This window comes from Miniopterus natalensis, chromosome 8, assembly GCF_054644295.1.
Source record: "Miniopterus natalensis isolate mMinNat1 chromosome 8, mMinNat1.hap1, whole genome shotgun sequence".
Lineage (NCBI taxonomy): Eukaryota > Metazoa > Chordata > Mammalia > Chiroptera > Miniopteridae > Miniopterus > Miniopterus natalensis.
Window position 1 is genome coordinate 1843888 of NC_142088.1, and position 27114 is coordinate 1871001.

At 59.4% G+C, this 27114-nt stretch overlaps 1 protein-coding gene across 2 annotated transcripts; it reads right to left on the bottom strand.

Moving 5' to 3' along the window:
* Window positions 1-717: 717 nt before the first annotated feature.
* On the bottom strand, window positions 718-22926 carry MLPH (melanophilin). Of its 2 annotated transcripts, XM_087819350.1 has the most exons (15): window positions 22817-22926; window positions 15055-15276; window positions 14814-14926; window positions 13479-13517; window positions 12135-12238; window positions 11293-11431; window positions 10469-10672; window positions 8366-8505; window positions 4502-4684; window positions 4071-4226; window positions 3337-3429; window positions 2247-2324; window positions 1793-1856; window positions 1169-1263; window positions 718-744 (listed from the first exon to the last, which is right to left on the bottom strand). In XM_087819350.1, the coding sequence occupies exons 1-15, from the start codon at window positions 22924-22926 to the stop codon at window positions 718-720; spliced, it is 1767 nt and encodes a 588-aa protein (XP_087675476.1). The 2 variants fall into 2 exon arrangements, with proteins under 2 accessions (XP_087675476.1, XP_087675477.1); XM_087819351.1 differs by lacking the exon at window positions 13479-13517 and having other exon boundaries at window positions 10469-10658; window positions 11297-11431.
* Between the last annotated feature and the right edge of the window lie 4188 nt (window positions 22927-27114).

Below are 27114 nucleotides of genomic sequence, written 5' to 3' on the forward strand. Positions count from 1 at the left end.
CACAGCAGCGTGTCCTTCTCGCAGGGGATGCGCCTCCTTCTAGCGGCTCCTGCATCTTTTCGGGGTCAGTTCATCGTATTTAGAGGTTTTGAGTCTCATTTTTTTTCTTTCCATTTAACAGTCGTGTCCTTGAGTCGTATGTTGATGCCGTTTGAAATAACTGACAATATTCCGCCATCTAACTTGGCCCTAAGCACCTACTCGTCCTGTTCTCAATGATTCGACTGTCCGAGGTCATCGGCGCCGACGAGCGTAGTGTCGGGGAGCCCGTCCTGGGGCCGGAGACCTCCCGGGGGCCCTGCCGGCTGTGCCGGCTCTGACGGGACACGTGGTGTCATCCTTTCCCGCTCCATTCATAAAAGCGACCTGAGAAAGGCAGCAGTGAGGGGGTGAGGGGTCAGCTAGGTCTCCCGTGCGTCCTTCAGAAAGTTTAAACAACTTTGCCCTGAAGGAAAGACGCCGCTTGGGTGTCGCTTGCGGCCCAGAGCGGGCTGGCGGGTGCCCTGGGAAGGCGGCAGTGAGTGGGGGTGAGCGGCCGAAGTCTGAGGACCGCTGTCATTTCACAGGTGGGGCTCCGTCACCGATGGTGTTTCTCCCTGTTTCTCCACCGGACGGCGTAGAGTGGGGAGCGCTGGGCAGACGGGGGACGAGATGGCCGGGGCGGGGTGGGGGGCAAGGCGGGGCTGCTCGGGCCTGTTCCGAGGAACCTCTCCTCCCTTAGGGCTGGTGGAGCATCACAGGCCTCTGCAGAGCACAACACAGGCACAATAAACGGCACAGGTGCACACACATGCATACAAAAAAGATTTAAAAAAAAAATAAACTTATCTTTGATTTGAGAGAGAGGAAGGGAGAGGGAGAGAGAAATTGAAACATCAATGATGAGAGTCATGGATCAGCTGCCTCCTGCACGGCCCCTGCTGGGGATGGAGCCCGCAACCTGGGCCTGTGCCCTGACCCGGGAATCGAACCGCGATCGCCTGGATCCAGGGTCGACGCTCAACCTCTGAGCCATGCAGGCCGGGCACATAAAAGGTTTTTCTTTAAATCTTTTGCCAAGTTTACATGACATGTTACTTTACCCCCATTTTCTTTACTCCAACGACTTAATAAGTAACCCGAGAGGCGATGGAATTGAGGCCACCTCGGGAACGGACTGGAACCTTACTGAAAAGCTGTGGCGGGCGGCGCCCCTCCTGCCGTTGGGGTTTCTCTGTGTCAGGGACCCTCGGTACACCGATTTCCGATCGAAGGACTCGTCACCTTGGCCTTCGGGGGAAACAGGGGTGCGCTTACTAATCACACACTCACCCCAAACAAGCGTCTTTGCCGCCTAAGACATGAACAAAGTAGCATGAAAACGGCCGTATCCCTGCTGAGAAGTTTTCTCAGCACGAAGTAGTTTCAGCAAAGCAGCCGCATTTTTGCAGCTGTGCGAATAAGCGGTTAAGGCCGAGCCTCTCTCCCTGGCTCTGGAGCGGGCATGAAAATCCTACCTTCCAGGCCCCAGAAATGCCCACGTGGGCAAAGCAATAGAAAGGCCCCTGCACTAGGGGGGGGTCCAGCCACTCCCCTCCTTCACTTCTGTGACACGACAGTGGCCCGAGGGGCTGGGGCCTCTGACCCTCAGGGAGGGTCTCTCCTGGGGCTCTAGTTGTGAATCAATCACACCGGGGTGTCCTTCAGGCTCAGGGGGAGTTGCTGCATCCCACAGACAACGTGGAAACTCAGAGCCTCACTTCCACGGCCCGGAGCTTGTCCCCAGCCCTGGGGGAGGAGGGATGCAGGTGACTCTTACCTGGACTTTCAGGGGAATCACTGAACTTCCTCCTCAGCAGGTGGGGCACGGCCATCACCTGGAGGAAGGAGACATCTCTGGGATTCACTCGACTGTAACTTTTAGAAGCACTGGAGCTAATTCTGGGCTCATAATCCTCCCAGAGTCTAATTAAGCAGGGGGGCGCTTCTGCTCTTTGCGATATTTGAACTATTAACAGTATTAAGTCGCACTTTGTCAATCAATTAAGCACCAAGCGCCAGAATGTAAACAATGCTTCGCTTTGGGGGAGCTGCCAACTTTGGGTGACGGGGGCTGTGAGGGTTCCTCCCGCCTCCCCCTCGGCTCTGTGAGGCCCTGACCCGAGGCCGGCCCAGCACTCCACCCCCGGGGGCTGCCCTGCTCTGGGGAGGGGGTGTCGGCCGTCTGCTCTTTGTCTGGCCTTCAGGAGGGGGAGGGAGCCACACACCTCGGCCCCACCCGAAGGGCCTACAGGCGGATCCTCGGGGCTCTGGCCCGATTTCCCAGCAAGTCGGGGGAGAAATATCTGGAAAACAAGGAAGAAGTCTGCATGTTATCACTGCCCTGCGTGACCTCCGGCCACCGGGCCAGCTGGACACAGGGCGGACGTGCTCTCTCAGCGCTCACTCAGGACAGCAGGGCAGCACCCGCCGGGCCCACGGCTCCGGGCTCTGGGCCCCGGGCGGCCAGGTCAGCAAATTAAACTACAGAACGCCTGCCCCGGCCGGGGCCTCCGCCGGCTGGGCATCGCCCTGGCACCAAAAGGTCACAGGTTCGACTCCCAGCCAGGGCACATGCCTGGGGCTGCAGGCTCGACCTACCGTGGGGGGGAGGGGAGGCAGCCGACCTACTCTCACATCGATCTCTGTCTCCCTCTCCCTCTCTCTCTCAAAATCAATAAAACTATCTAAAAAACACGGACGCCCAGTTTGCTCTGAATTCCAGATGAACAACCAATCAATCCCTAGTGTGTGTCCCAGTCCTTCACGGAGGCACTGACGCTGGGAAATGATGTGTCGTCTACGTGACCTTCAGCTTTAACCGTGGCCTGTATTTTACCTGGTGGCCCCACCGGGGACTCTCCCGGGAACACCTTCCATTCCGGCCAGGTTTCCTTACCAGTGTGATTTTGTCTGAACACCCTCGATGTGACTCCGGAGAGAAGGGTGCTGTGGGGGCCCCTCCCGCCCGCCTGTCCTAGTCACACCCACGTTGAGCAGTAAGCTGCCAACCAGATGTGTCCACGTTCAGGTGCCTTCTCCGCACTTTAAACTGCGGGCACCTGGTCTGTCTCCAGCCCTCATGGGAGCTGAGGGTCCCTCAAGAGCACTTTCTCCAGTTAAACAAACAAACAGTCAATGAAAAAGGCCCCCCCAGGGCCCAGGCCACCGATGGCTGTCAGGACACTGAGGCTGGCACTTCAAGGAGTGGGAAGATGACCGGCCTGGGGCTCTCGGTTTCAGGCCCTTGGTGGCCCTGTGGTCCTGGCCATGAGTCCGGGCACCCAGCCCCTGGGTGCTGCGGCCTCATCCACTCACCGGGAGCCTTGACCTCCTCCGGGGCTTCCCCGAGGGCCCCACGGTGAGCCCGGCAGCCCGCAAGGCTGCGATCCTGGCCTCGATTTCTGACACCTGGGGGAACAGTGAGAGCAGACAGACGTCACCCAGGTGTCCCACCTCAGCGTCACAGTGCTGGATGGGCGGCTGCCCTTTTTCACCAACTTTGTGCTTTCCCTTAAGATTGGGGTGCCCCCCGATGCAGTTCCTGCGGGTCCCAGTTCATGCAGGTGCCATGGTGTTGGGAGGGGCTGGGTCACCCCCGGGGGGAGTGAGTCTGAAGGGCAGACCCTCTCTTCTCTGTGGGTCCCCAGCGTGGGGCCTGGCTCTGTCCCCTTTTGCGCACCACCGATACCCCCACCTCCACACTAAAGTTCTGGGCCCTCGCTCCGGCCACGCTCCTCCGGCCAGAGCCTGGTCCTGAGCCCCGGGCTGTCCTAAAATCTCAGCTGCTTCTAGAGAAGCCCCTCCGCCCCCCACGGGGCAGGGCATGGGGAGCACCAGCATCTTTCTCTGGTGGCTACAAGCCCCGCCCGCCCCTCACGCAGCGAACAGGGAAGGACAGGGGTGAGGTCGGGTGGCACGTGCGATTCCCACAAGGACCCCAAGCTCCTGTCCTGTGTGAGGGGTTGGGGGGACCCTCCCCTGTGTCAGACCTTCAGGCCCCACCTCTGTCTATCTTGGGGGGCCGCCTGCTGCCCGAGGCCTGGGGCTACCTCGCTCTCCGCCTGCTGAACCTCCGAGGCCGTCACGGCCACCCTGTCCTCCAGCTCCGACAGCGCCTCGCCCGGGGTCCTGGGGGCCTCGGCGGGATCCTGAGGGCCCGGGGGGCTCTTCTCCCATCTGTGCGCTTGGCCTGCAGACGTGCTCACCTGGGGCAGGGAAGTACCGACCGTGACCACAGGCAGGAGAGGCCGCAGGTTCTCAGCAGCGAGGGCGCATCCTACGGTCCATTTCTCCGCTGCTGGAGCTGGGCGGCCAGGCGGTCAGCCAGGGGCTGGGCACCCCGTGGGGCCCTCGTCAGGACCCCTCAGTGACCACGAGGGGTTGGCTGCCTGCCCGGGGCTGGGCTGCCAGCTTAGCTACAAACCGTCGCCCCGACCCCACCTCTGCCTGTGTCCTGCCGAGACGGAGGGGGCGGCCTTACCTCTGGGGTCATCCCGGGGGGGTCCTCCGAGCGGGCGCTCCTGTCCCGCGCCCGCCCTGTGTCCTTGCCCTCCTCCTCGGACGAGGCGTCCTGGTCACTGACGTGGCCGGTCAGCTCCTCCAGCTTCCTCCTCAGGGCCTCTTCTTCCACGTCGGCGCCCGTGGGCTCGCCGGCACCGGGACACTGAGTGAGCAAGGCGGCGGGCCTGGGTCAGCGGCCAGCTGTGAGCACTGCGCCCCGAGGCGGGGCTGCGGGGGGCACCCCTCCTGAGCACACCCGGGGTCCCTGCTGGAGCCGGGGCTCCGTCCCTTCTCCGCGTGAGCTCGTCCAAAGCACCCACGCTCGGCCCAGTCCCGGCCTCCGGAGGGTAGGTCACTCCCCGTGATTCTGACAGCACCAGGACTGTCAAAAACCCACCATTTATTCATTTATAAGTTTATTCTTAATTATAGTTTATGTACAATATTATGTTAGTTTCATGTGTACAATATAGTGACTTAACATTTACCTATTTCACAAAGTGACCACAATAGGCTGGTCCCCACCTGCCACCACACACAGCAGGAAGTTACTGCCCTCATTCCCGGTGTCGGGCGTTACATGCACGCGACTCATGTCGTAGCTGGAAGTTTGTGCCTCTCGACCTCCCTCCCCTTGCCCAGCCCCCCTCTCCTCATTTTGCTCATTTGTTTTCTTTCTTTAGATTCCACATGTCAGTGAATCATGTAGTATTTGTCTTTCTCTGTATATTTTAAAAATATTGTTATTGATTTTTAGAGAGAGAGGAAGGGAGAGGGAGAGAGGAAAGTCACGGGGTGCCTCCCGCGCGCCCCCGACTGGGATGGAGCCAGAGCCCAGGCACGGGCCCTGACCGGGAATTGAACCGGCAACTTTCCGGTGCACAGGACACCCGACCAGCTGAGCCACGCCGGCCAGAGCTCTCGGCCAGACTCAGCCCAGTGCCCCCCGCGTCCATCCACATCGCCGGAAGTGGCCAGGTTTCACTCTTTTTTACGGCCGAGCCACGGTGCACGTGTCCCGTCTCCCCGTCACCCACTCGCCGGCACCTGGGCGGCTTCCAGATCTTGGCTGCTGTAAATATTGTGCCGTGAGCAGGGGGGGCCTGGATCCTCACTAATTATTTCTTCAGCTTGTGCTTTGTTGGCGCCTCAGCCTCCATTAACAAAGGGGCTCGGGTCCCATCCCCAGCTGGGTCAGCGGACGTCCCGCCGCCGACACGCGCTCGCTCATCTCAGAATCCCGAAGCGGGAGGACCGGCGCAGGGGCCGGGACGCAGCACCCGCCCCCTGGGGAGCACCCAGCGCCCAGGCCGTGAATGGAAATCAAAGGCCGCCACCCGGGCCAGGCCCGGGGAGGGACTGTGACGCCCCTCTCCTCCCACCAGGGGCTCCGGGGCACCCAGCAGAAGCTGGGAGCACACACCGGGGACATGAACGAGGCAGGAGGGGTGACACATTCACCAAGACAAGGAAGCCGGGCCTGAGGGGCAGGTGGCATGTTGTGCTCGGGGGCAGCCACTGTCCCCACGAGCACAGGAAGGCGCGAGTTAACCACGCCAGGCTGATGAAAAGGAAACGCATTATCTGCCGAGAGCCTCGGGTCACTCGGGGGCCAGGAGACGCGCCAGGCGACCACTTGAAGCGACTAAACCTACAACCTGCTCATCCCTGAGTCACCAGAAGCTATTAGCTCCCAGACGGGGACATGAGGAAATCGATTCGCGCTCAGTTTGCTCCGAGCCCGGGGGGGCAGCCTTCCTGCCATTATCCTCTCGGGGCTCACCTGGTCTCAGAGGAGGGACGTGGCCCTCAGGTGGCGAGATGCTCGGCATTGTTCGGGCGGTAATTAGTTTATCCTCATGGCCCTGGGCCGGCAGATCTGCCCAAAGAGGAGGGGCGCTGGGAAAGGTCACCGCGAGGGTGTCGCTCTGGAGTGGCCGCCGGTAGCTGAGACCACCTCTGGTCACACTCAGAGTCTAAAGGACAGCGATCGATTCCCTTGGGGACAGAGCCCAGCAGACGGCCTTGTGCCCCGAGGAGTCAGGACGCCTGGCTGCCCCTTCAGGCTGGAGAGGAAGAGCCCGGCCCCACCAGAGCCAGACAGTGTCACTGGGAAATGTCACGTCCAGAGCAAAAAAGGAAGGAAAACTTCCACGATGAGAACTTGGGCCTTTCCCACCCGGGTGGGGCAGGCGGCTGGATCTGGGGGCGGTACAGGGCCCTGGGACGGTGGCTGGCACCGGCCGGCAGGTGAGCGGGGGGCTCGGGGTGGCGCCCCGAGCAAGGCCAGGGTGGGGCACCACGCGCACGACCGATGTAACACAGCCCTGGTTTCTGTCTGGTATCGGGAGCTGCTGATCAGATGCCCCCATGGGACGCCTGCTTCTGGGTGCCCAGGAGCCACCTCCACGGAGCTGGCTGTGCCCAAGGTGGCACCTGCTGTGGGGGTGGCGCCTGACCCTGCGTGACCCCCAACTGTCAGGGTCATCACGCTACTGGACTCGTAGGGACGTCAAACTCAGCGTGAACGGGTGCTTTCAACTTGAGTGCAAAATTTAACAAACCCCAAATTAACAGTTTACAAGCTCAACACTGAGGGCCCTGCATCGAAATGAACGACTGTAATCTGGCGCTGGCGAGGCTCCTCTGGGGAAACCGAGTCAGGTCACCAGCCTGAGCACAGCACCAACATCCCTGGGGGCCGGGTCTCAGGAGAGGGGGCTCATTCCCCCTGTAGTGAGGGGTACGTGCCGGGGCTCCCTTTCCTGCCCCCCCAGCCCCGTGGAAGTGGCCGGCATGGGGTGTGCTGGGCCACCTTGGGCCTCTCTTGGCAGGAGCGATTATTTATAGAAAGTCTTTCCTGAACATTCTTCACCCAGATAGTCCTAACCGCGGGTACAAAGCAGGGACAGGGGACGGGACAGGAGGACCATTCAGATTCGTCCCAATAAAACGCTGCTCTCGAGAACTCCAGGCGCGTGCAGGAGGCAAGGAATGGATGTGTCTCTCACATCAGTGCTCCCCCCCCCCACTTTCTCTGAAAAGCAACGGAAGAAATACCCTCCGGTGAGGATTAAAAAATGAACAAACAAAAAACCCACAAAGAAAACCATTATGCTCAGTGACAGAAGCCGGTCACAAAACGTCACACATTGTATGACTCCAGGATCGTGTTAGACGAACGTCCAGAACAGGCGAGTCCACAGAGACAGGGGCGGGCGTGCGTGCGTGCGTGCGAGAGAGAGAGAGAGAGAGAGAGAGAGAGAGAGAGAAAGAGAGAGAGAGGGAGGGAGACACAGGGCCCGGCTGGGGCCAGGCAGTGGCTGCCGACGCCTGGAGCTTCCCCTGGGGTGGTGAAGGCCGTTGGGACCCACAGAGGCCATGACTGCACAGCCCTGTGGACGTACTAACCATGACTGCCCTGCTCAGGTGAAAGTGGTTATTCTGACACCGAATTTCACTCTGATAAAAAAACATGTGCCCGGCCAGCGTGGCTCAGCGGTTGAGCATCAACCTAGGATCCAGGAGATCCGGGTTCGATTCCCTCAGGGCACAGGCCCGGGTTGCGGGCTCGATCCCCAGCAGGGGACGTGCAGGAGGCAGCCGATCCATGACTCTCATCATCGATGTTTCTCTCTCTCTTTCCTTTCCTCTCTCTGAAATCAACAAAAACATATTTTTAAAAAAAAGTGTATTTTGACGACATTGCTCATCTCTGTTAAGTTGCTTGTGCAGCCTCATAGCTTTAAAACATGGAAAGTGTAGTTTCTCTGATATGACCTGGCATCCAGGTGAGAGGTCCCCCCAAAGACGCTACCAGAAGGGGTCCTCCTGGCCACGGTACCTGGCTCTCCGGCGAGGCCCAGCCCCGGTGATGGGAACGGTGGGAGGCCGCCCCGTGGGCCCGAGTGCCCTCTTCGTCAGAGGTGTCCACGTCCACCAGGTACCGGGAGGCGAGCTGCTCATTCCCGACGACGTTCACCCCTGTGGAGGGACAGATGGCTCGGATTATTTGGGGTGAAAGACTGACAGCCAGTGGTCATGTTTTTCCAATTAAAAATGAGACATCAAAGGAAACAAAGACATGGTTATGTGCTCGGTGTTACCAGGCTGAGAATAATCCACACGAGGAACCTCGGGAAACAGGCAGCCCTGGCGCTCCCTGTGGGCCTGGGTGGGGTGAAAGCCACGCAGCAAGGCGAATGCCACGTAATTGCACCGCCCCGAGTTCCACGTGCGTGGGGTGTGGCAGACGTGGGTCTTGGAGTTTCCACGAGTGGAGATGACTTTAGGAAGTATTTCCACGCTGCTCACCGTGGGCTGTTTTTGTGCCAGAACAGTGACGGGCAGACTCGGGGGAGTGTGAGTCACCGGCAGTGTGGCTTGAAATGCTCACTCCTCGGCCACAGTGGGGAAAGCTCTCTATCCCCACGTCCTCACTGATAAGTGCCCACCACCCACAGCCACGTGGCAGGTGGGGGAGGAGCCTTCGGGGCTGAGCCCACGTGGAAGGCGCTGCACCTGCGACGCGCATGAGACAGTCACGTGTGCACGAGCCACGTGAGGTGGCCGACAGCCTGGATGAGCCTGGGAGACGGGCCTAGTGCCGGGTGAGGCTCCAGCCCTGGCGACACTGGCTTCAGCCTGGGGGACCCGGTGCTGAGGACCCAGTTAAGCCAGGCCCGGACTCCTGGCCACAGTCAGATACCAAACGTGTGTTGCTTTAAGCTAATACGTTTGTGATCATTTGTTACCAGCAGAGTTAACAGGTCCGACCATCTCGCTTAATGGCCACCCGGTGGGATGAGTCGGGCATCGCAACGCTTTGGCAGCGAGGAAACAGGCCCGGGGGTTAGCGGCGTGGCCGTGTCCCATCAGATCCAGACACGCAGCCTGTCTGCGCTATTAGGAAACCAGTAACACCGCCCAGCACCCCCCCGCCTTTCTCCCCAAGCTCCCTGTGACACCCTCCCGATGTAAAGATGGGGTGAAAGTGCCTTAGGTGGGGAGTCGGTCTGCAGAGCGGGGCCTGACTCAGAGCCCCGGGTCTCCCGGTGCCTTTTCTCAGCGGGATACAGTCTCTCCTGCCTCTCCCAGCTTGTCCCTCAGCCTCACCCGCCACCGAGCCCACGCCCGGGTGGCCAGGGACCACGGGAGGAAATGAGTGGGTGCCGTCTGGCTGCTCAGTCAATGCGGATTCATTTACTCCTTGCTTAGGGGAGGTAGAGCCCGCCGCCCCCGCCCAGTGCCTCCAGGGTCCTGACGGGCGTGCGGGTCCTGAGATTAAGTCTGTAACATAATGAAAACGGAGCATGAAAGTGGACCCACGGCGGCTTAACCACATTTCGCAGCCGCTTGGGGGGAGGCTGTGCTGTCTGTGATCTTATTTGCTCGGACGTCAGCGGGAGCCTGACTCCGACCAGCGCGCACTCCTGAAGGTGCGAGACGCTGCTTGGGGGTTTCATTAGGAAGCAAGCTGTCTGGCGACCGATTCAGCTGAGCAGATTGGGGTTCTCAGCACCTACAGATCCCCCGACTCACAGCTGGGAGCCCACGGGGGACCAGGCAGGGGCACCCCCACGGGACATGTACCGCTGGTGCCCAGGAGCGCCCTTGGTCCTCAGGGGTGGAGATGCCCTGTCCCTGTCAGGACGGCTGGTCCTGTGACCTCTGGTCTGTCAGCTCAGGAAGACCTGCGTGTCCCTGTCCTGCAACCACATTCTCTCTAAAGGTGGCAGTGAGTGTGTGGCCAGGTTGGGGGTCAGCGCTGGTTTCCTGAGTGTTGCGAGGGGGACAGGTATCCACGCGGTTCGCCAGGACTGCACTCGCCCGTCCATCACAGGGGAGGAGGGGCTGCTTTACATCAGCCAGTGTGTCCGCCCAGAAACCCCCTCCACATCTCCACCACGCAGGGCCCAGGTGGGGGACCGTGGCCGAGGGCACCTACCAGGCGTGGCAGCGATCCCCGGGGCAGCTGAGCAGGACTCTCCCAGCAGGCGGGGCTCAGCGCGGGCACCCTGTCCGGCAGGGCAGAGGCCGTCTGTCTGCTCGTCTGCGTGGGGGTGCCACCCCGAGGCCCGGGCATCAGCCTCCTGCAGGACCACGGCCTCCTCTGTGCGGGGCTCACCTGTAAGGGCCTGAGCACACAGGCCTGTCAACCACTGGTTTAGACTTGGGGACAGCTGAAGCTGGGTGTCACTCTGGGTCTTGTGCCCAAGCTGCCCTGTGCTTCAGGTGCCCTGTGGGTGATGGGCACAGCGCTAGTCCTGACAGTAATTGGTGAGATGGAGACTGTCACCCCTTCCAGGTGATGGGGGATGGAGCCTCGTGAAGAGTCCCCGGGCCAAGGTGACAAAGCTAAGGAGTGGAGTGACCCCATGTCCTGGCTCCTGGGGGGCCCCTGTGGGTGCCGTATGTGCTGGGTGGTTATTAATGCAGCCTCTTCATGCAGGACTAGCCTAGTTCGAGGCAACAAAGCCTCTGATCCCTGCTAATGAGACGGATGCCCAGACATGCCACACCCAGTCCGACTCCTGGGCGGATGTGGGTCCTCTGCCCACCCCCGAGTCACGGAGCTCTGCCTTGTTTCTGTGACAAGCACCCACCCGAACACCCGGACCCCTCACTCAACTGCCCTGCACCCCAAACGTCCATGCTGCCGGCTCAGCCTCTCCCGAGATCCTAGACCTTCGAGGGTGTGAAGTTTCTGGATCCTGTCCCCCACATGGGGCTCAGGTCATCCTGGGGGGGAGAGAAGGAACGACAGCCCACTGACCTGCAGGCTGCCCGGGGCCGGGGGGTCCGAGGACAGGCTCCGGGGGTGGCCACAGGATCCAGCGGAGTCGTCAGAGTCGGCCTCGAAGTCCAGGCTGTGAATGGGGAGGAGGCGCTTTTTCTTGGGGGGTGCAGGCTGGGCGAGAGGAGAGTGAGGGTCAGTGGACAGTGAGGACCAGACGCCTCTCGCCCTGGGGCAGGCAGTGGGGTGGGCACTGCAAACAAACCAGCTGACCCCCAGGTCCAAGGCCTCACGGGGGGTTCACCCAGAGTCCAGCCCACCCCTCCCCTCCAACCTGCTCCCCTATGGTCATTCCACCCAGAAACCCTGGGGCTTACTTTCTGTCTTTATCACCAAAAATAAATTTAAAAATAAGTGAAAGGAGAAACAAACACCAATTTTAAAAAGGCTCATGGTTGGCCCCAGAAAAAAGCTTGCAGAGGGGAGTCCAAGGGGTTTACTTTCTTGAAAGATTCAAAGACGGCCTTCGAGAACACTGTGTGCCCTCTGGGCCCCGCCTGCCCTCCGACTGTGCCCCAGGGACTGTGGCGGGAAGGGCCAGGCAGGTCTGGGGGTCTAGGCAGCCTTCTCTGCAGCTCTTGCCCACCCACAGCTTGCGTGGGGTTTCCTACAGCGACCTCATGCTGAAGGTGCTCTCCTGTCTGGTGCTTAGCGACCTCAGAGACTGACGTGCAAAGGGAGGCGGAGCCTTGGCCCTCAGGCCGTAGTGGAGGGACAGGTGGGCGAGCACTGAGGTCTTCAGGAAGTCAGAACCCAAGGCTGCAGCGGGGGAGCGGTGGGGTGGCTGGGGAAGGTGGGGGTGGCTGGGGAGACTTACTTTGCTGCCAAGGGCCTGGGCCTGGGCCTCTGTGTCCAGCTCTCCATCCGTATCTGTCTGCTCACCATCTCCGCTTCTCTCTCCAGGGCTTGGCTCAGGCCCACCTGCAACAGACACCTGCATGACTCCATCCATGGAGAGAGAGATTGGGAGCCAACCCTTAGTCTATCCACCCTCCTCCCCACCCGTCTATCCTTTCATCCACTCACCCTCCCACCCAGTCATCCATCCACCCATCCATCATCCATCCATCCATCATCCATCCATCCATCCACCCATCCATCATCCATCCATCCATCATCCATCCATCATCCATCCATCCATCATCCATCCATCCATCCATCCCCCATCCATCCATCCATCCATCATCCATCCATCCATCCATCCATCCATCCATCCATCCATCATCCATCCACCCATCCATCATCCATCCATCCATCCATCCATCCACCCATCATCCACCCATCATCCATCATCCATCATCCATCCATCCATCATCCATCCATCATCCATCCATCCATCCATCCATCCATCCATCCATCCATCCATCCTCCATCCATCATCCATCCATCCATCCATCCATCCATCCATCCTCCATCGCAAAACACCCAGGCAGGGCCCTCTGCTGACCTTACGAAGACCTATCAAGCATCAGTTAAAACCAGTCCTAATCGCAGCAGCAGACTAGCTCTCGTCATGAATCTGATCAGTGTTCACACCTGCAGATATCCACCCTGCAGCTACTGACCGACCCCCTCTGCAGACACTGAGACTCAAGTTGCGGTGGGTGAAGGAGGTCTGGAGCTAAGTCTTGTTTCCCAAACAAACCACTTCTCCCAGTGTCCTGTCGCCTGCTTATCAGTTGGCCCGGCAGGCACAGCTGGGAGGGGGGTGAGGCTTGGCCCAGGGCTCTCTCCCTTCCTTTCTCTGCCCCCCCTTCACCCCCAGACATGAATACCAGCTAGCCAGCAGTGCCCGCTCTCTGGACAGTGACAGCCTTGAAGAAACTCATGTCAAACAGCCAGACAGAGGGCACAGAGACACGGACTCTGTCTGCCTGGAGGGTCTGTGGACGTGGGTTTCCAGAGCCCGGGGCTGTGTGTGTGTCCAGTCAGGGTGGCGTCCCTGCCTCTGTGACTGAATATGAACAGGGTCTCCCTGGCACTTTGGCTGCAGCCCCCTGCGTCTCCCTCTCTACCTGGCACATGGGTTGGAGCGGTGTTGACCCATCTCTGGATACCGGGTCTCGATTAAAGAAACCCAAAGGATTTTCCATGTTTCTGATGTAGGACAGGTTTCGTGGTAGGGGGTGGACATAAAATCATTTGAGGGAGAAAGACTTACTGTGCACACTGGGCGAGCTGAGCGCTCTGCTGGACAAACCTACAGCCAGGAAAAGGTGCTGAGCAGACAGGACTCTGCGGGAGCCCTGAGCACGGACCTGAGGGAGGGGCTCCCCCCATCCGCGTCCACTCACGCTGTTCCGTTCCCGAAGCGCCCGCCACCCCGTCGTGGGGCTGCTGTGCAGACCCTGGGCGCCCCCACCCGCTGCACACGCTCTGGCTGGGGCTTCAGTCGTTTCTTTTTGTTTGAGTACTTTTTTTTAGCGGCACAACTTGCCCAGCCTTTGTGCTCCTTCCCTGCGCCCCTGCTCGGCGGGCTGTGTTCGTGGGCGCCCTGCAGGGGGACACAGCCGCTGGGACGCCGCTCCAGGGACCTGAGACCTGCCTCCGGGAGAGGGAAGCAGGGTTCCTCTGCCCCACAGCGCCACCTCCTGGCTCTCCGTGGTGGTGACAGTTTTGAAACTGGCGGGTTCCTGGCAGAGTTGGCTCACTGAGCTCTGGACCCCGAGACCTTTTATGTAACACAGATTCTGGAGCCTCCCTAGGTCCCTGGCAATCAGCACCTCCCAGGGTGAGGCCCAGGTCCCCAGGGGCTCTGATGTGGCCCGTGGTTTCCTGCCGCGAGTGAACGACTTTGGGGGTGAGATTTCAGATCTCAGTAGTGCAGCTTTTCCTGAGCTACCGGAGGTGCCCACCCCCAAGCCCGGCGGAGACGCCTGGCCAAGCTCCTGCTGCTGCAGGAAGACCCCTCGCTGGCTCGGGGCTGGCTGAGCAGGCTGGGGGGTGGGGTTTTTATGGGCTCCAGCCTGAGGCAAAGGCATGGGAAAGAGCCCCCAAGAATAGGGTGCCGGTCCCTCCGAGCTTCGCTGGGGCACTCCTAGTCACGTCCCTTGTCTCAGTGTGGTTGTCAGGAGGCCACTTTGACTCTTAAAAGTGTCCCAGTTTGGAGGGTTCTTCAATGTGTCACCCCCAAATCTGCCACCCAGGGAGGAAGGACATGGGGACACAGAGAATGAACCGGGGCCGGCTGTTCCACCAGCTGCCGAGTTTGCGAACCTTGGCTGTGAGTTCTAGACTCGCTATGGAGTTCTGAAAAAACACGACTTCAGAGGGTGAGGGAGTCAACATGCAGGACTTCCTGGGGGGCCAGGCCAGGGTGCGAAAGTCTGCACCCCACACAACAAGCAGCCAACCCCACAGAAACACGACACAGAGACTGACAGGCAGGTGCTCACACACGTCCCAAAGGAATCTGCTTGGTCCTGACAGTGAAACAGGCCTGGGAACAAAAAGCGCCCCCCCCCCCAGACTCCCACCGTCCCCTCCCCCCCCTCACCTCTGCCGGGCAGCCGCCCGCACAGGGACCGCACCACCTTGGCGCTCCCGAAGCGCTTGAAGCGGGCCCTCAGGTGCCCGTAGTACCACTCCAGGGAGCCCATCTTCACCACCCTGCGGAGAGACGGAACCCAGGTGTGCCCGACCGCCACCCACGCGGCCCACCCTCCTTCAGCTAGCTCCCCACCGCAGGGCCGAGCCACGCCCCACCCAGCAGGGCCCTCGGACCCGAGGCCGCTCACCTGGCCAGGTGGCAGGGGTCGCAGAGCCAGCCGTCCTCCTCGGGGTGCTCGTGGCTGCAGCCGGGGCAGGCGAAGAGCCCGCAGCCCAGGCACTGCCGCCTGGGGGCCGCCAGGAGCCGGTAGGGCTGCAGGCAGTGGGCGCAGTGGGTGTCGTTCAGGTGGGCGGCGTCCGAAACCAGCTCCCGCTGGGAGCTTCCCGTCTTCATCTTGCCCTTCAGCCCCCTTAGGGAAGCAGCAGAGACAGGGAACAGTTGGACTCTCGTCGCAACGGGTTTCGAACGTGTGAGCACACAGGCGCTGTCTCTCACACCAACACGCTGGGCTCAGGTGTGCCATCGGGTGGGCTGCAACGAAGCCCTTCATTTTTAAAATTCTCATTTTAAAATATGTTTTTATTGATTTTAGAGAGAGAGGAAGGGAAAGGGAGGGAGAGAGAAACATCAATGCACCAACATCGACGGCCTGCCCCCTGCACGCCCCCGACTGGGGATGGAGCCTGCAACCTGGGCCTGGGCCCTGACCCGGAATCGAACTGTGACCTTCTGGTTCATGGGTCGACGCTCAACCACTGAGCCACCAGCTGGGCACCTTCATTTTTATAGAAAGGAAATGGCATTTGAACATTTCTGTGACTGCTTACAATTGTATATTTTCCCAGGATGCCCATGCGTGACCTTCACTCATCGTCAAAGGGGCCACGAGCCGCTGCTCGCATGGCCTCGTGTGGCTCAGCAAACAGGGGTTCGGTGAGAGGTGCCCGGCTGATGCTCTCTCTCCAGCTCTGAGCCGGAGCCCCGAGCTTCCTGCCGTGGACTCAGAGCCGGGGGGCTGAGCTCAGGCGGCCTGGTCAGTGTGAGTGTGACTCAGTCATGAGCATCCGGCGTCTCATCTGCCTTGGGCTGGGTGTGATGGTGACTCTGAGGAGCCTGGCAGGGGTCGGGCCGGTGGTCCTGGTCAGGCCACACGGTTCTCTGGAACCACCCTGTCCCTAGTGTAACTGTGTGAGAGGAGGTTAGAGAGGAGAGACATGCGAGCAGTGATGAGCTGGACGGAGCAGCGTCGCGGAGGACGCGGAGAGAAGGCTGACCCTGTGTTCCCTGAGGCCCCGGCCACACTGACCTGAGCTAATGGCCCTGAGCTGAGGACAACACCCCCTAGGTGGGCATCAGGCTGGCCCCCTCCTGAGAAAGCTGACTACGGGTCACTGACCCTCCCTGCAGCAGCCCCAGAGTCCCGAGGGCAAAGCCAGGGCATCTCCTCCACAAGTAGTTTGGGCATCTCCCAGCAGGGGAGCGGGTTGAGCCGATTCCCACCTCTGTCCCCACAGAGCACGGCCAGGATGGCTCCTCTGGAGGGTGTCCCAGGAAGGCGCCCGGAGTCCCAGGAAGACCACAGTCCTAGACCATCGTGCCCTCAGCGACAAGGCTTCCCGGTGCACCCCACGCTGAACTGCCTGGGGAGTGTGCCCCAGGTCACGAACACGGCCCTTTGTTCTAGCTCAGAGAACGTCTGCCAGACGAAATATTTTAGTTTCAGATGAGATCAGATGAATCCACTCTTAGTGACGCAATTAGACAGACACAGGTGCCACTGTCTTCTGAGAAGCTGCACCTGTGGCCTCGGACGGGGCCGGAGAGCGTGGCCAGGCTGCAGACGAGGGACCCGCAGCAGCTCTGGGAGACTGGCGCCAGATCGAAACGGCACGGACTGCACCTCACCGCTGCCCCTCTCCCAGTATTACGAAAATATTCACCAGGCTCGACCCAAGAATAAGACTCCTGTCTCAGGCGTGTACATGCTCATGTGCACACACACGCAAACGGCTAGTGGCTGTAGGAATCTCGGGGGAAACTGTCATCTGCTGACTACAGTGCAGGTAAAGTTCATACACGAGGTCAAGTCTTTGCCTCAAACAGGACACAGGCACCCGGAGCGGCGGGGGAAGGGTCAGCCGCCCCATTTCCACTCTACCTGCTCAGCCAGAAAACCTAGAGGCCACCCGTGCACTGGACAGGGGTGGCTGGACACCGATACATTTCGGGGGCAGAATTTGGGGGAGAGGATAATTATATCCCCTCAGACTCTTTCAACATAACGCCCCTTCTGCAGAGCTGGAGGGGGGGGGAGAGGAGCCCCATGGGGGTCCAGCCGAGGAACCCCGGCGGGTGCCTACCTGTCAGAGCTCAGCGCTGACGGAGACAGGCCTGGGGTCAGAGCAACGGCGCGGACCTAAGTCCCAGGTGTCTGAACGGGAGCAATGAGTGCGGGAAACAGCTGCTAACGCTCGGAAGGGAAGGAGCAACTGATGGCAAAAATGATGGAGAGGGAATGGGGGTGGCAGTGAGTGGGCACCGAGAGCCCCCCCCCCCGCGCCCGGGACACCCTGAGCATCTCACACTGAGAGAGCTCTGGGCCCTGCCGCCAGCTGACTTCCTGCTCCAGCCCGTCCAGGTGGCCGCCTGGGGGTCACGTCACATTCCCTACTGCTGCTGTTATTATTGTTATTTTTTAAGGTAAACCACGGTTCTGCCATGTCTCACGCTGGGCGATGTTTCGCAGATTTTCTCAGGAATTCGGGTCTGTTTGCAGACATTACCGACGCCTGTCACCACCTGTTTGCTTTCTGAGGAGGGGCCCAGGCCCAATATTTGACTTGTGGGCCGTATCCCGGCCACGGGGCGTCGGTGTAGGTAAGCTGCCAGCGCTTGTTGATTGTGGACTTATTGATGGAGCCATTCCGACAGGTGTGAGGTGGTATTTCATTGTGGTTTTAATTTGCTTTTCTCTGATGATTAGCGACGTTGAGCATCTTTTCATAGGTCTCTTGACCATCTGGATGTCCTTTTTGGAGAAGCGTCTATTCAGGTCCTCTGCCCATTTTTTAATTGGATTTTTCCCTTTGGTGTTAAGTTGTACGAGTTCTTTATATATTTTAAATATTAACCCCTTAGCAGATGTATCATTGGCAAATATCTTCTCCCATTTATTTTTATTTTTTTCCCCTTTGTTGATGTTTTCCTTCACTGTGCAAAACCTTTTTAGTTTTATGTGGTCTCATTTGTTTATTTTTTTCTTTTGTTTCCCTGGCTTGAGGAGACACACACAAAAATATATTACTAAGACCAATATCAAAGAGCTTACTGCCTACGTTTCCTTCTAGGGGCTTCAGGACTTCAGATCTTACATTAAAGTCTTAATCCATTTTTGAGTCTGTTCTTGCATATGGTGTAAGAAGGTGGTCCAGTTTCCTTTATTTTTTTGCGGGTGTCTGTCCAGTCTTCCCAGCACCACTTATTGAAGAGACTGCCGTCTCCCCACTGTATATTCCTGCCCCCTCTGCCATAGACTAATTGACCGTGTAAGTGAGGGTTTATTTCTGGGCCTCCTGCTCTATCCCACTGACCGATATACCTGCTTTCATGCCAGTGCCCTGCCGTTTTGATTACCGTAGCTTTGTAGTATAGTTTGAAACAGGGAGCATATTTCCTCCCACTCTGCCCTTTCTCAAGGTTTCTTTAGCTCCCCGGGGGCACAGGTTAGCTGACAGTCTCCCCAAGAACCAAATCCCACAGGGAAGGAAGGACTGAAAGGGCGTGTGAGCAGTAAGACACAGCCGCCTTCCCACAGGGCCTTGCTGTTCTCAGTAGCTGGTTTCCTGCACCAGTGGCTGGAACCACCTCCCAGGGGCCTCACCTGACCCCCTCCCGCTGGCCTCCCTCCAGCACCATCCTCACCCCAGGGGGCCCTCAAGGACAGCAAAGGCCAGTGCTGCTGGGGCGTCAGTCAAAGACAGAGGGGCCCCTTCGAGCAAAGCCTCTGTTGTCCACCGTTCCTCCCCACACGCAGGGAGGTGGCCGCACCCACGGGCTCACAGCCCAAGCTCTGCACTGGGCAGCAGGCCTGGCATCGGGTCGTCCCTTCTCGCACACAAATGTCGACCCTGTTCTAAGGCTCAAAGTTCCTCCACAGCAAGACCCACGTCCCCACGGCAACGCCCGGCCCGGACTCCAGCCCGAAGCACCTTCTGATGCCAGCGTGGTTCCCGCCCTGATTCTGTACATCTCTGAATTTCCGACTGGCTCTCAGCACTGTTTCCTGATGGGCAGCCAGGAATAACATCACACCCTGTACAGTAAACACCCCACTCCCGAGTGCCGGGTCCCACTCGCCAGCCTCAGGGAGAGATTTTATCTGCCTGGGCTGAGTGAAAGGCGGGGTGGCCTCTGGTTCCTCTCCTCCGCTTCCTGGAGCAGCCTGCCAGGGGCCCGCCACTCGGGAGCGGGACCCCAAGGGAAATTCCTTCCCTTCAACCCCGGGGAAAGGCCAGTGCTGTTGGCGGCCCTGTTCCCTGGAATAAACACTGGTTCTCTCTGGAATGTCACTTAGGAGGCCACAAGGAGAGAGGCCAAGGCCTCCGCCTCTGCAGCCTCCCACTGGGACGGCCTCTGTGTCCCCAGGGGGACTCTGAGTGTCTTCAGCACAGCCTGGGGGAGGCTGACACCTAGCCCAGGGGTCAGAGGCGTTGGTGTCTTGGAGACCGTCTGGTCACGCAGGCCTTAGTGAAACCAGCCTCACGGCCCCATGGCCTCCAGTGCTTGTGAAGGTCGAGGACCTGGTGGAGCTCAGTTGTCACCTGCGTCCGCTGGCCTGGCAGGGGGGGAGGTGCTGGGTCTTCACCCAGACCCGCCCCGGGCATCCTCTGCAGGGGACGGACACTCCTCCTTGGGGAGAAATCCACCTGATACACATTTCTGTTAACTTTTTAAATAGGAAAAGAAACACTTCTGTTTGTTCTTTGTTTTGGGATTTGCATACTTGGTGCGTCGACTGCTTAGCAAGTTGCCTTTTGGCAAATCTGCTCTTGGCGAGCTGACCTTGAGCCCACACGCTGTGTCCACAGACACCAGAGAGGGACGTGCCCTCCAAGTACCGAACGTGTTTGCTTCTGGGTTTCCCAGTCTCTCCTCCCGCTCGCTGTGCTCCGCCACCGGCCTCGGTAGGTCTGTCCAGCTGGCCTGGCCATTTCTGCGCCTTCTGGAGCAGGACAAAGACATCTGAGGCTCAGCATCTCTGAACAATTCCTGAGCGGCGAAGTCCTGGCCACCCACGGAGCGGTCACTTGAGGACCCGTGTCTCCATCCGTCTACTGTTGACTCATAGGTCAGAGAATCAGGAACTGGGAGCAGAAGGAGGCCGCCCCGGGGAGGCGGTGGAGGAGCCCAGAGACGAGCCCCAGAGGAGGGGACGCTGTGGGGGCAAGACACGGAGGATGGCTTATGTGGAGATGGGTTAAGTGCGCGGGTAAACAGGAGAAGGGGCTGGGAAGAGGGGTTTATGTTTTAAAAGCTGACTTCAGTGTCGCACGGGCTGCCCGGATTTCAGCCGGCTGGCTCTGCAGGACCAGTTTGGGGGTCGGGAACCCGAGCCCCATTCTAAGCTCATTTCAGCAGCGCCCCTTCCCTCTCAGCGCCAGCCCTGGGGCCTGGAGGCCACAAGCCTGGGCCCTGCGGGGCCTGGGGGTCACAGGGGTCATGGGGGTCAGAGGGGCACTGGGGGTCATGGGGCGGGGGCACCGGAGGAAGCGCTTGTCACAGGCAGGGCCGGTGTTACCTTTCGTTGCATGTTTAACGAAGAGGCGCGAACAAGAGACAAAACACCGAAAACAAGAAAAAACACAAAAACGCCTTCCCCGACCCGCCACTGTTTACAGGACCCTTCACCTCCCAAATGTGCTGCCAGCCGGCCTCCTGCTGGCACCGTGAGAACCAGTCAGGAGCAGGCCCCTTGGGCCTCAGCATCCGGGCCTAGTGGCGCTGGGACGCGGCCTTTCGGCTCCGCTGCCTCCGTGCGCGGCCACCGCCAGCGGCCACCGCTGCTCCAGCGCCCTCACCTCGCCCTGCAGCCTCTCCACCCGACCGTGCACTGGGGACACTCAGCAAGCCCACCCAGTTTGAGCAGACGCAGGGGCTGAACCAGCGCCCCCACCACTGGCCCGGCCTGAGCGGCTGGTCTCGGGCACTTCCGAACGAGGGTTACCCTTGACCGTGACCACCTGGCTGGGGACCTGGCCTGAGCCACCGCTGTTCACAGCACAGGGGTGTCACAGTCCGATTCCTCACCGGGACCTCCTTTCCCAGAGGGTGCCGGGCGTGTCTCCTCTCTGCCCTTGAGACGGCGGGAGGAACGTGAACGTCAGGACTAATGATGCCGGGGGGGGGGGGGGGGGTGGGGGTGGTCATCCACATACGAAACGCACAGGAATTTCTGCGAAACCCCCTTCAGCTAAGACCCCTGGCTTTAAATACCGGGGTCACCTGGATAATGCTCCCCTCATCCAGAAACTTCCAGGTCCCCGTTACCCAGACCTGTGGACACGTCACCTCACTTGGCAGCAAAGGGACTTTGCAGATGAGATTAAGTTACGGCTCTTGAGAGGGGAGGCTGTCCTGGGTATGTGGGTGGGCCCGTGTCCTCACAGGTCCTTAGGGGGCCGAGGGGCCGGGGAGGCAGACAGAGGGGCCGGGTGCAGGCTGTTAGCTGAGGATGGCCTTGAACATGGAGGGGGGGCCAGGGGCCGAGCTGGGTGCCCCTAGAAGCTGGACGGGCAAGGAGACAGGTTTTCCCGTGGGGCCCCCAGAAGGAGCGAGCCCGGCTCATGCCTTGATTTTGGGACTTCTGACTCCAGAACCAGGAGACATAGTTTGCGTGTTTAAGTCCCTGAATTTACAGTAATTACAGCAGCAGAAGGAGACGAATACGAACATCACCTACGTGGTGAAAACTCCACACTCACATCCCTCAGCTCCAGCCCAGGGCGTGCAGAGCCCGCCCGTCTCTGATGTCCAACAGGTGAGCCGGTCCACGCCGGGCGCGTGTCACTGCTTCCCGGCGTCCCGCAGGCCTGGTCTAACCCTGCCTCCCCCAGGGGAGGGGACAACTCCACCCTCTCAGTTACTCAGGCCATGACCTTGGAGTCACCTTCGACTCCTCCCATATTCTCCGTTCCATCTGTGGGCAAACTTGCGGGCTCTACCTTCCAAGCACAACCGACCGCCCCTCAGTAACGCACAACTGGCAGAGCCAAGGTCAGGTCCTGCTGGCCCTCCGCTCGAGGCCTCCAGGGACTCAGAGAAAGACCAGGTCCCGTAAGGTCCACGGCACCCCTGGGACGCTGCTCACGACCTGGTCTCCCCGCTCTTGGCTACTTCTCTCACCTCCTCGAGTCTTTGCTCAGATGTCCCCTTCTCAGCAGGCCTACCAATCCAGACAGACGCCCCGAAAAGATAACAAGGAGCCAGTGGAAGCTGGACGTCGGAGGCGGGGGGGGGGGGGGGGCGTGCAGGCAGAAGGGAGTTAATGCCGGTGGGTTTCGGCTGAGGCGATGGGGAGAGGATGGGGCCATCAACACGATCGGAAAGGAAGGCAGAAAGTCAGCCTCGTCCAGAAACCCCTTGGTCACAGCATTCGGGCGTTTCCGGAATCATCCAGTCTCTACCCCTCTGTCACCTTCAGCTCCTTCATTCTCACAATGGAGCGGCCCCAGCGTCACCCAGCTTGGGAATGACGCCACCTGGAAGCTGGATCCAGCTGAGATTAAACTGTTCAGGGCACACTTGAAAGTCAGGTCCCTTGTTTTAATTACAAGGACACTGAGGCCAGAAGGTGGGACGTTTCCCAGCACCTGGCTTCCCCCGATGCCCCTCGCCCGCCAGGGAGCCCGAGGCGCAGACACGGGCTCGTGGGCTCAGCCCCACACACTCACTCCAGTCTCTCCTCTTCTCTGCGTCTCAGCTCCAAGTCCCGCTGCACCACCTCCCAGACGTGCTTGGCCTCCGCATCTGTGAGCTTGGAAAGGTCCAGTTTCTTCCCCATCTCGGCTGCTTGTCGGGGTCCCACCTGCAAAGTCAGAGAGTCAGCCCAGGAAGCCCGCGCTGCTGCTGACCCGGAGGACGCGGGCCGCCCCGCGAGCCGATTCCCAGGCAGCCTGTCTGTACCTGGGTCAAACAGCAAACAAGTGAACTGCGTGCGGAGTTCCCACACCCTTTCTCTTCTTGAATCCTACCCCAGGAGATTTTTTTCCATTGCTTTTCAGAGAGAGTGGAAGGGAGAGAGTGAGAGATCAGAGATCGATGTGAGAGAGACACATCGATTCGCTGCCTCCTGCACGGGCCCCAACTGGGGCTGGGGATCGCGCCTGCAACCGGGATACGTGCCCTTGGCCGGAATTGAAACCCTTGACCCTTCAGTCCGCAGGCCGATGCTCTAACCACTGAGCCCAACCGGCCAGGGAACACACCCCAGTTTTCAAAGGGATCTGCTCTGCCTCCTGGACCTCACGCCCCTAGGCACAGGCCCCTAATTCTCCTTCCATTGTGGGGTGAGTGTCCACGATGCCAAGGGACACCTCCTTCCCCTGCCCTAGGGGTGCTTTGTGATGGGACCCCAGGTGTGATCCTGGGGTCCTGCCTTAGCGATCCTGGGGGAGGGAAGGCCCTGCTCTGGGACAGGATTTTGTTTGTATGACGGTCCCGCTGTGGGTGACCAACTGTATGCAAATCACGCTGTGACTTCAGCAGGTCTTCCCGGGAATGTCCGAGAAGGGGTCCAACTGTCTGCTCTCACGGGGGAGCCCTCAAGTCAAACGAAAGACTCAGTCAGGCTCCTGAACACGGAGCGTCTCCCTCACGCTGCTCAGCATCTGAGCGCTCACTGGGCAAACGTTAGCAGAACGCGCCTGCGCCAAGAACGGACTCCCACCTTCCACATGAGGGGCTAGCGGTGAAAGGGGACATCTTCCGAGCAGCACTCAGATACCACTGGAGATCCCATGCTGTCCACGAGAATGTGCCGTGGCTTGTGCCTTAAAATTGGTGGGCAATAACTTACATTTTCTGCCCAGCCCCTCAGTATCTCCGCCCTCGCCACACTCTGACTTCGCACCCCACATCGGAGGGGATCCCGAGTGCCCGGCTCATCCACACTGTCCTCATTAGAGCTGAACTGACAAGAAACATGAAAACAAAATGGATTTTCGATGCTCCCCGGAGCATAGTTTCCGGGTTTTAAAAAATTGGAACAAAAAGTTATTTGATGGATGACTGAGATTTATTCAGTTTTATTTTTTTTAACCACTTTTGAGAAAAAAAAAAAATTGTATCCTAGGAAGCACATTCTTTGAAATTCTCTTTTCGGAGCAGATGAGAGCTCATGACCATCAGCTGATAGTGACATTCCGTCTCCCGGGGATGAGGCCTGGCTCCTGGCTCCCTAGAGCGAGACCGGCCAGGAACACGTGGAGATGGGACCCCGGAGGCCACAGCCCAGGGAGGCACACAGCCTGCCCCCGACCACGGGAACCTCGGCCTCCCGGCCTAGCGCCACCTTGGAGGCTCCCAGGATGACCCCGCGTCATTAAGGAGCGTGATACACGTCCACTGTGCTCTGTCTAAACCAGTGACGATGGACTTGGCATTGTGAACGCACATCCCACGTAGCTAACCCCAGCACAGGCTGCTGCTACTTCATGGGTTAGACGTTACCTGAAAAATTTGCCCAAGTGCTTATTTTTATTTTTTGGTAATCCTCACCTGAGGATATATTTTTTCCGTTGATTTTTTTTTAGAAAGAGTGGAACAGGGGAGCAGCACAGAGAGAGAGAGAAACATGGATGTGAGAGAGACTCGTGGATTCGTTGCCTCCCGCATGTGCCCAGACTAGGACCGGGGATCAAACCAGGTATGTGCCCTAGACTGGGAATCGAACCTGCGGCCCTTCTGTGCATGGACCGGTGCTCTAACCACTGAGCCACACTGGCTAGGGCCCAAGTGCCTATTTTTAGTTCTGGCCCAACTATGGGGTGAGCAGCAGGGGCAAGAAGAGGACAGAGGGAGAGTGACTCCAGTCTCAGACCTGCCCGGAGGAGGCTGTGCCCTGGGGCAGGGAGGAGATGCCCCCGAGGGCGCCGGTCCTGGGACAGCGGGGGTGCAGGGGATGGAGGGTCAGCGGTGCAGGACCTGGTCTTTTTTGTGACCTAATCTTCCCATTGAACAGATTGACAAAATGCTTAAAGCATTTTAAATATGATGTTTAGAAAATAATCTTAAATTGAATAAAGAGCATGTTTGGCCTCAGCATTTAAAACCCACACACCAAAAGCCACTGGAGTTTTGGGGGCATGTTGCTAGCACCCTCTCTGGCTTGCTTCAGGTTGGGGCACAGGTGGGGACGCTTGGAGTAGGTGGAAGAGCCAGCCCCTCTGCCAGGCACAGCCACGCCACGGGACCCCGTGGGCTCGGGGAGGGGACAGCCTTTCAGCCCATCATCTCCTGCTTCCTTGCCCACCAGGTCCGATGTCCACCTGGTGCCCCTCACCCACCACAGTCCAGGGCCGCCCAGGAAGGGCGCAGGGCTGCTGCCGGGGCACCTCCCAGGGACCCTGCGCTGGGAGGGCAGCCTCCGCCCCGGGCTGTCTCCCCGCCCCCCTTTTCCGTGGCGATAACTCCCAGTCATGAGGTTCCTGAGGAAAACACTTTCAGTTTGCGCCTGTTCCCCTGCTCAGAGTTAATCACATTTTTGATCTCTGAGGCTGCTGGCCTCCCCTAGTCATTGAACAGTCATGATGCAGAGAAGAGGGGCCGACAGGCAGGTGAGCTTGCTGGGAAGGTTTCAGGTTTGGTTCCCGGTCAAGGGCATATACCTGGGTTGCAGGTTCGATCCCCGGCCCCAGTCGGGGCACATGCGGAGGCAACCAATCGACACATTAATGTTTCTCTTTCACATCAATGTTTCTCTGTCCCTCCCTCCCTCCCTCTCTTCCTTCCACTCTCTCTAAAAATCAATGGAAAAAATACCCTTGGGTGAAGATTAACAAAAAAATAAAAAAATGAAATGAATATCCTGGCCCGGGCTGCTGAATCTCAGTGGTGTGCCATCTTTATTGTTAAGGCTCTGAGTTCAGATTTTGGCAGAATTAAAGGGAAGTCCGGGCAGGCTTCCTCCTTCAGGGCACTTGGCTCCACCATGCCTCAGGTGGCTGGGCCAAGCCTGGGAACAATGGTGATCATGAGTGGCCACCGCCCGAGCCAATAAAACTGGGGGCCACTAAACTCCCTCACCAAACGTCAGCTAACAGTGCAGGAATGCGCGCTGACTCAGAATCGAGGTGTGAGGTGGTGTTCTCCCTGATAAAGGGCGGTGCGCACCCGAGAGGGCACACCCGAGGCAAGGCACAGGTGCGGGGGGCAGGTCACAGGTGCGAGGGGGGGCAGGTCACAGGTGCGAGTGGGGGCAGGGCACAGGTGTGAGTGGGGGCAGGGCACAGGTGCGAGGGGGGGCAGGTCACAGGTGCGAGGGGGGCAGGTCACAGGTGCGAGTGGGGGCAGGGCACAGGTGTGAGTGGGGGCAGGGCACAGGTGCAATGGGGGGGGGGGGCTCTGCCTTCACCTCAGTGCTGTTTCCCATATGCTGCCCCCAGGCAGGGCCTGCTGCCACTGGTAGGAAACAACCCTCGAGCCCTCCTCAGCTGCAAAATGAGCACATTTCCACAGGAGTCCCCTCCCCCCCAGGTGCACCGGCACACCTGTGGCCCCGGGAGGAGCTGAGGTCACTCCTGCAGCGCCCACCCTGGGTAAGGGCTCTGCAGCCCGCCCACCGCTTGCCATTCTCTCTGCCCTGCCAGGTCCCTAATTTATACACGGACACGGTCCTGCATTTGCAGTGAAGGCCTCAGCTCCATGGTCCACAGCAAGTACAGGTCCCAGGCTGAGGCTGCGGGACCAGGGTGGGGCTGAGAGTCAGGAGCTGGCTTCCCACCCTAGTTCAGGTGCCGGGGGCCCTCTGACCCAGGACAAGTTCCCTGGGTCTCAGCTTTCCCACTGTACCATGGACAATGGTCGGGCTCTGTGGCCTTTCGGGCCCTGTCCAGCCCTGCAGGAAGCCAGGGTGTTAGAATGAAAGGGGGGGGGGTATAAGATGGGGGGGAGGAGGGAGTTCTTCCTCCAGAGGTTGCTTCTGAAAGAACAGGACCACCCGAGCAGCCACTACCTTGTCACCCAAGGCCAC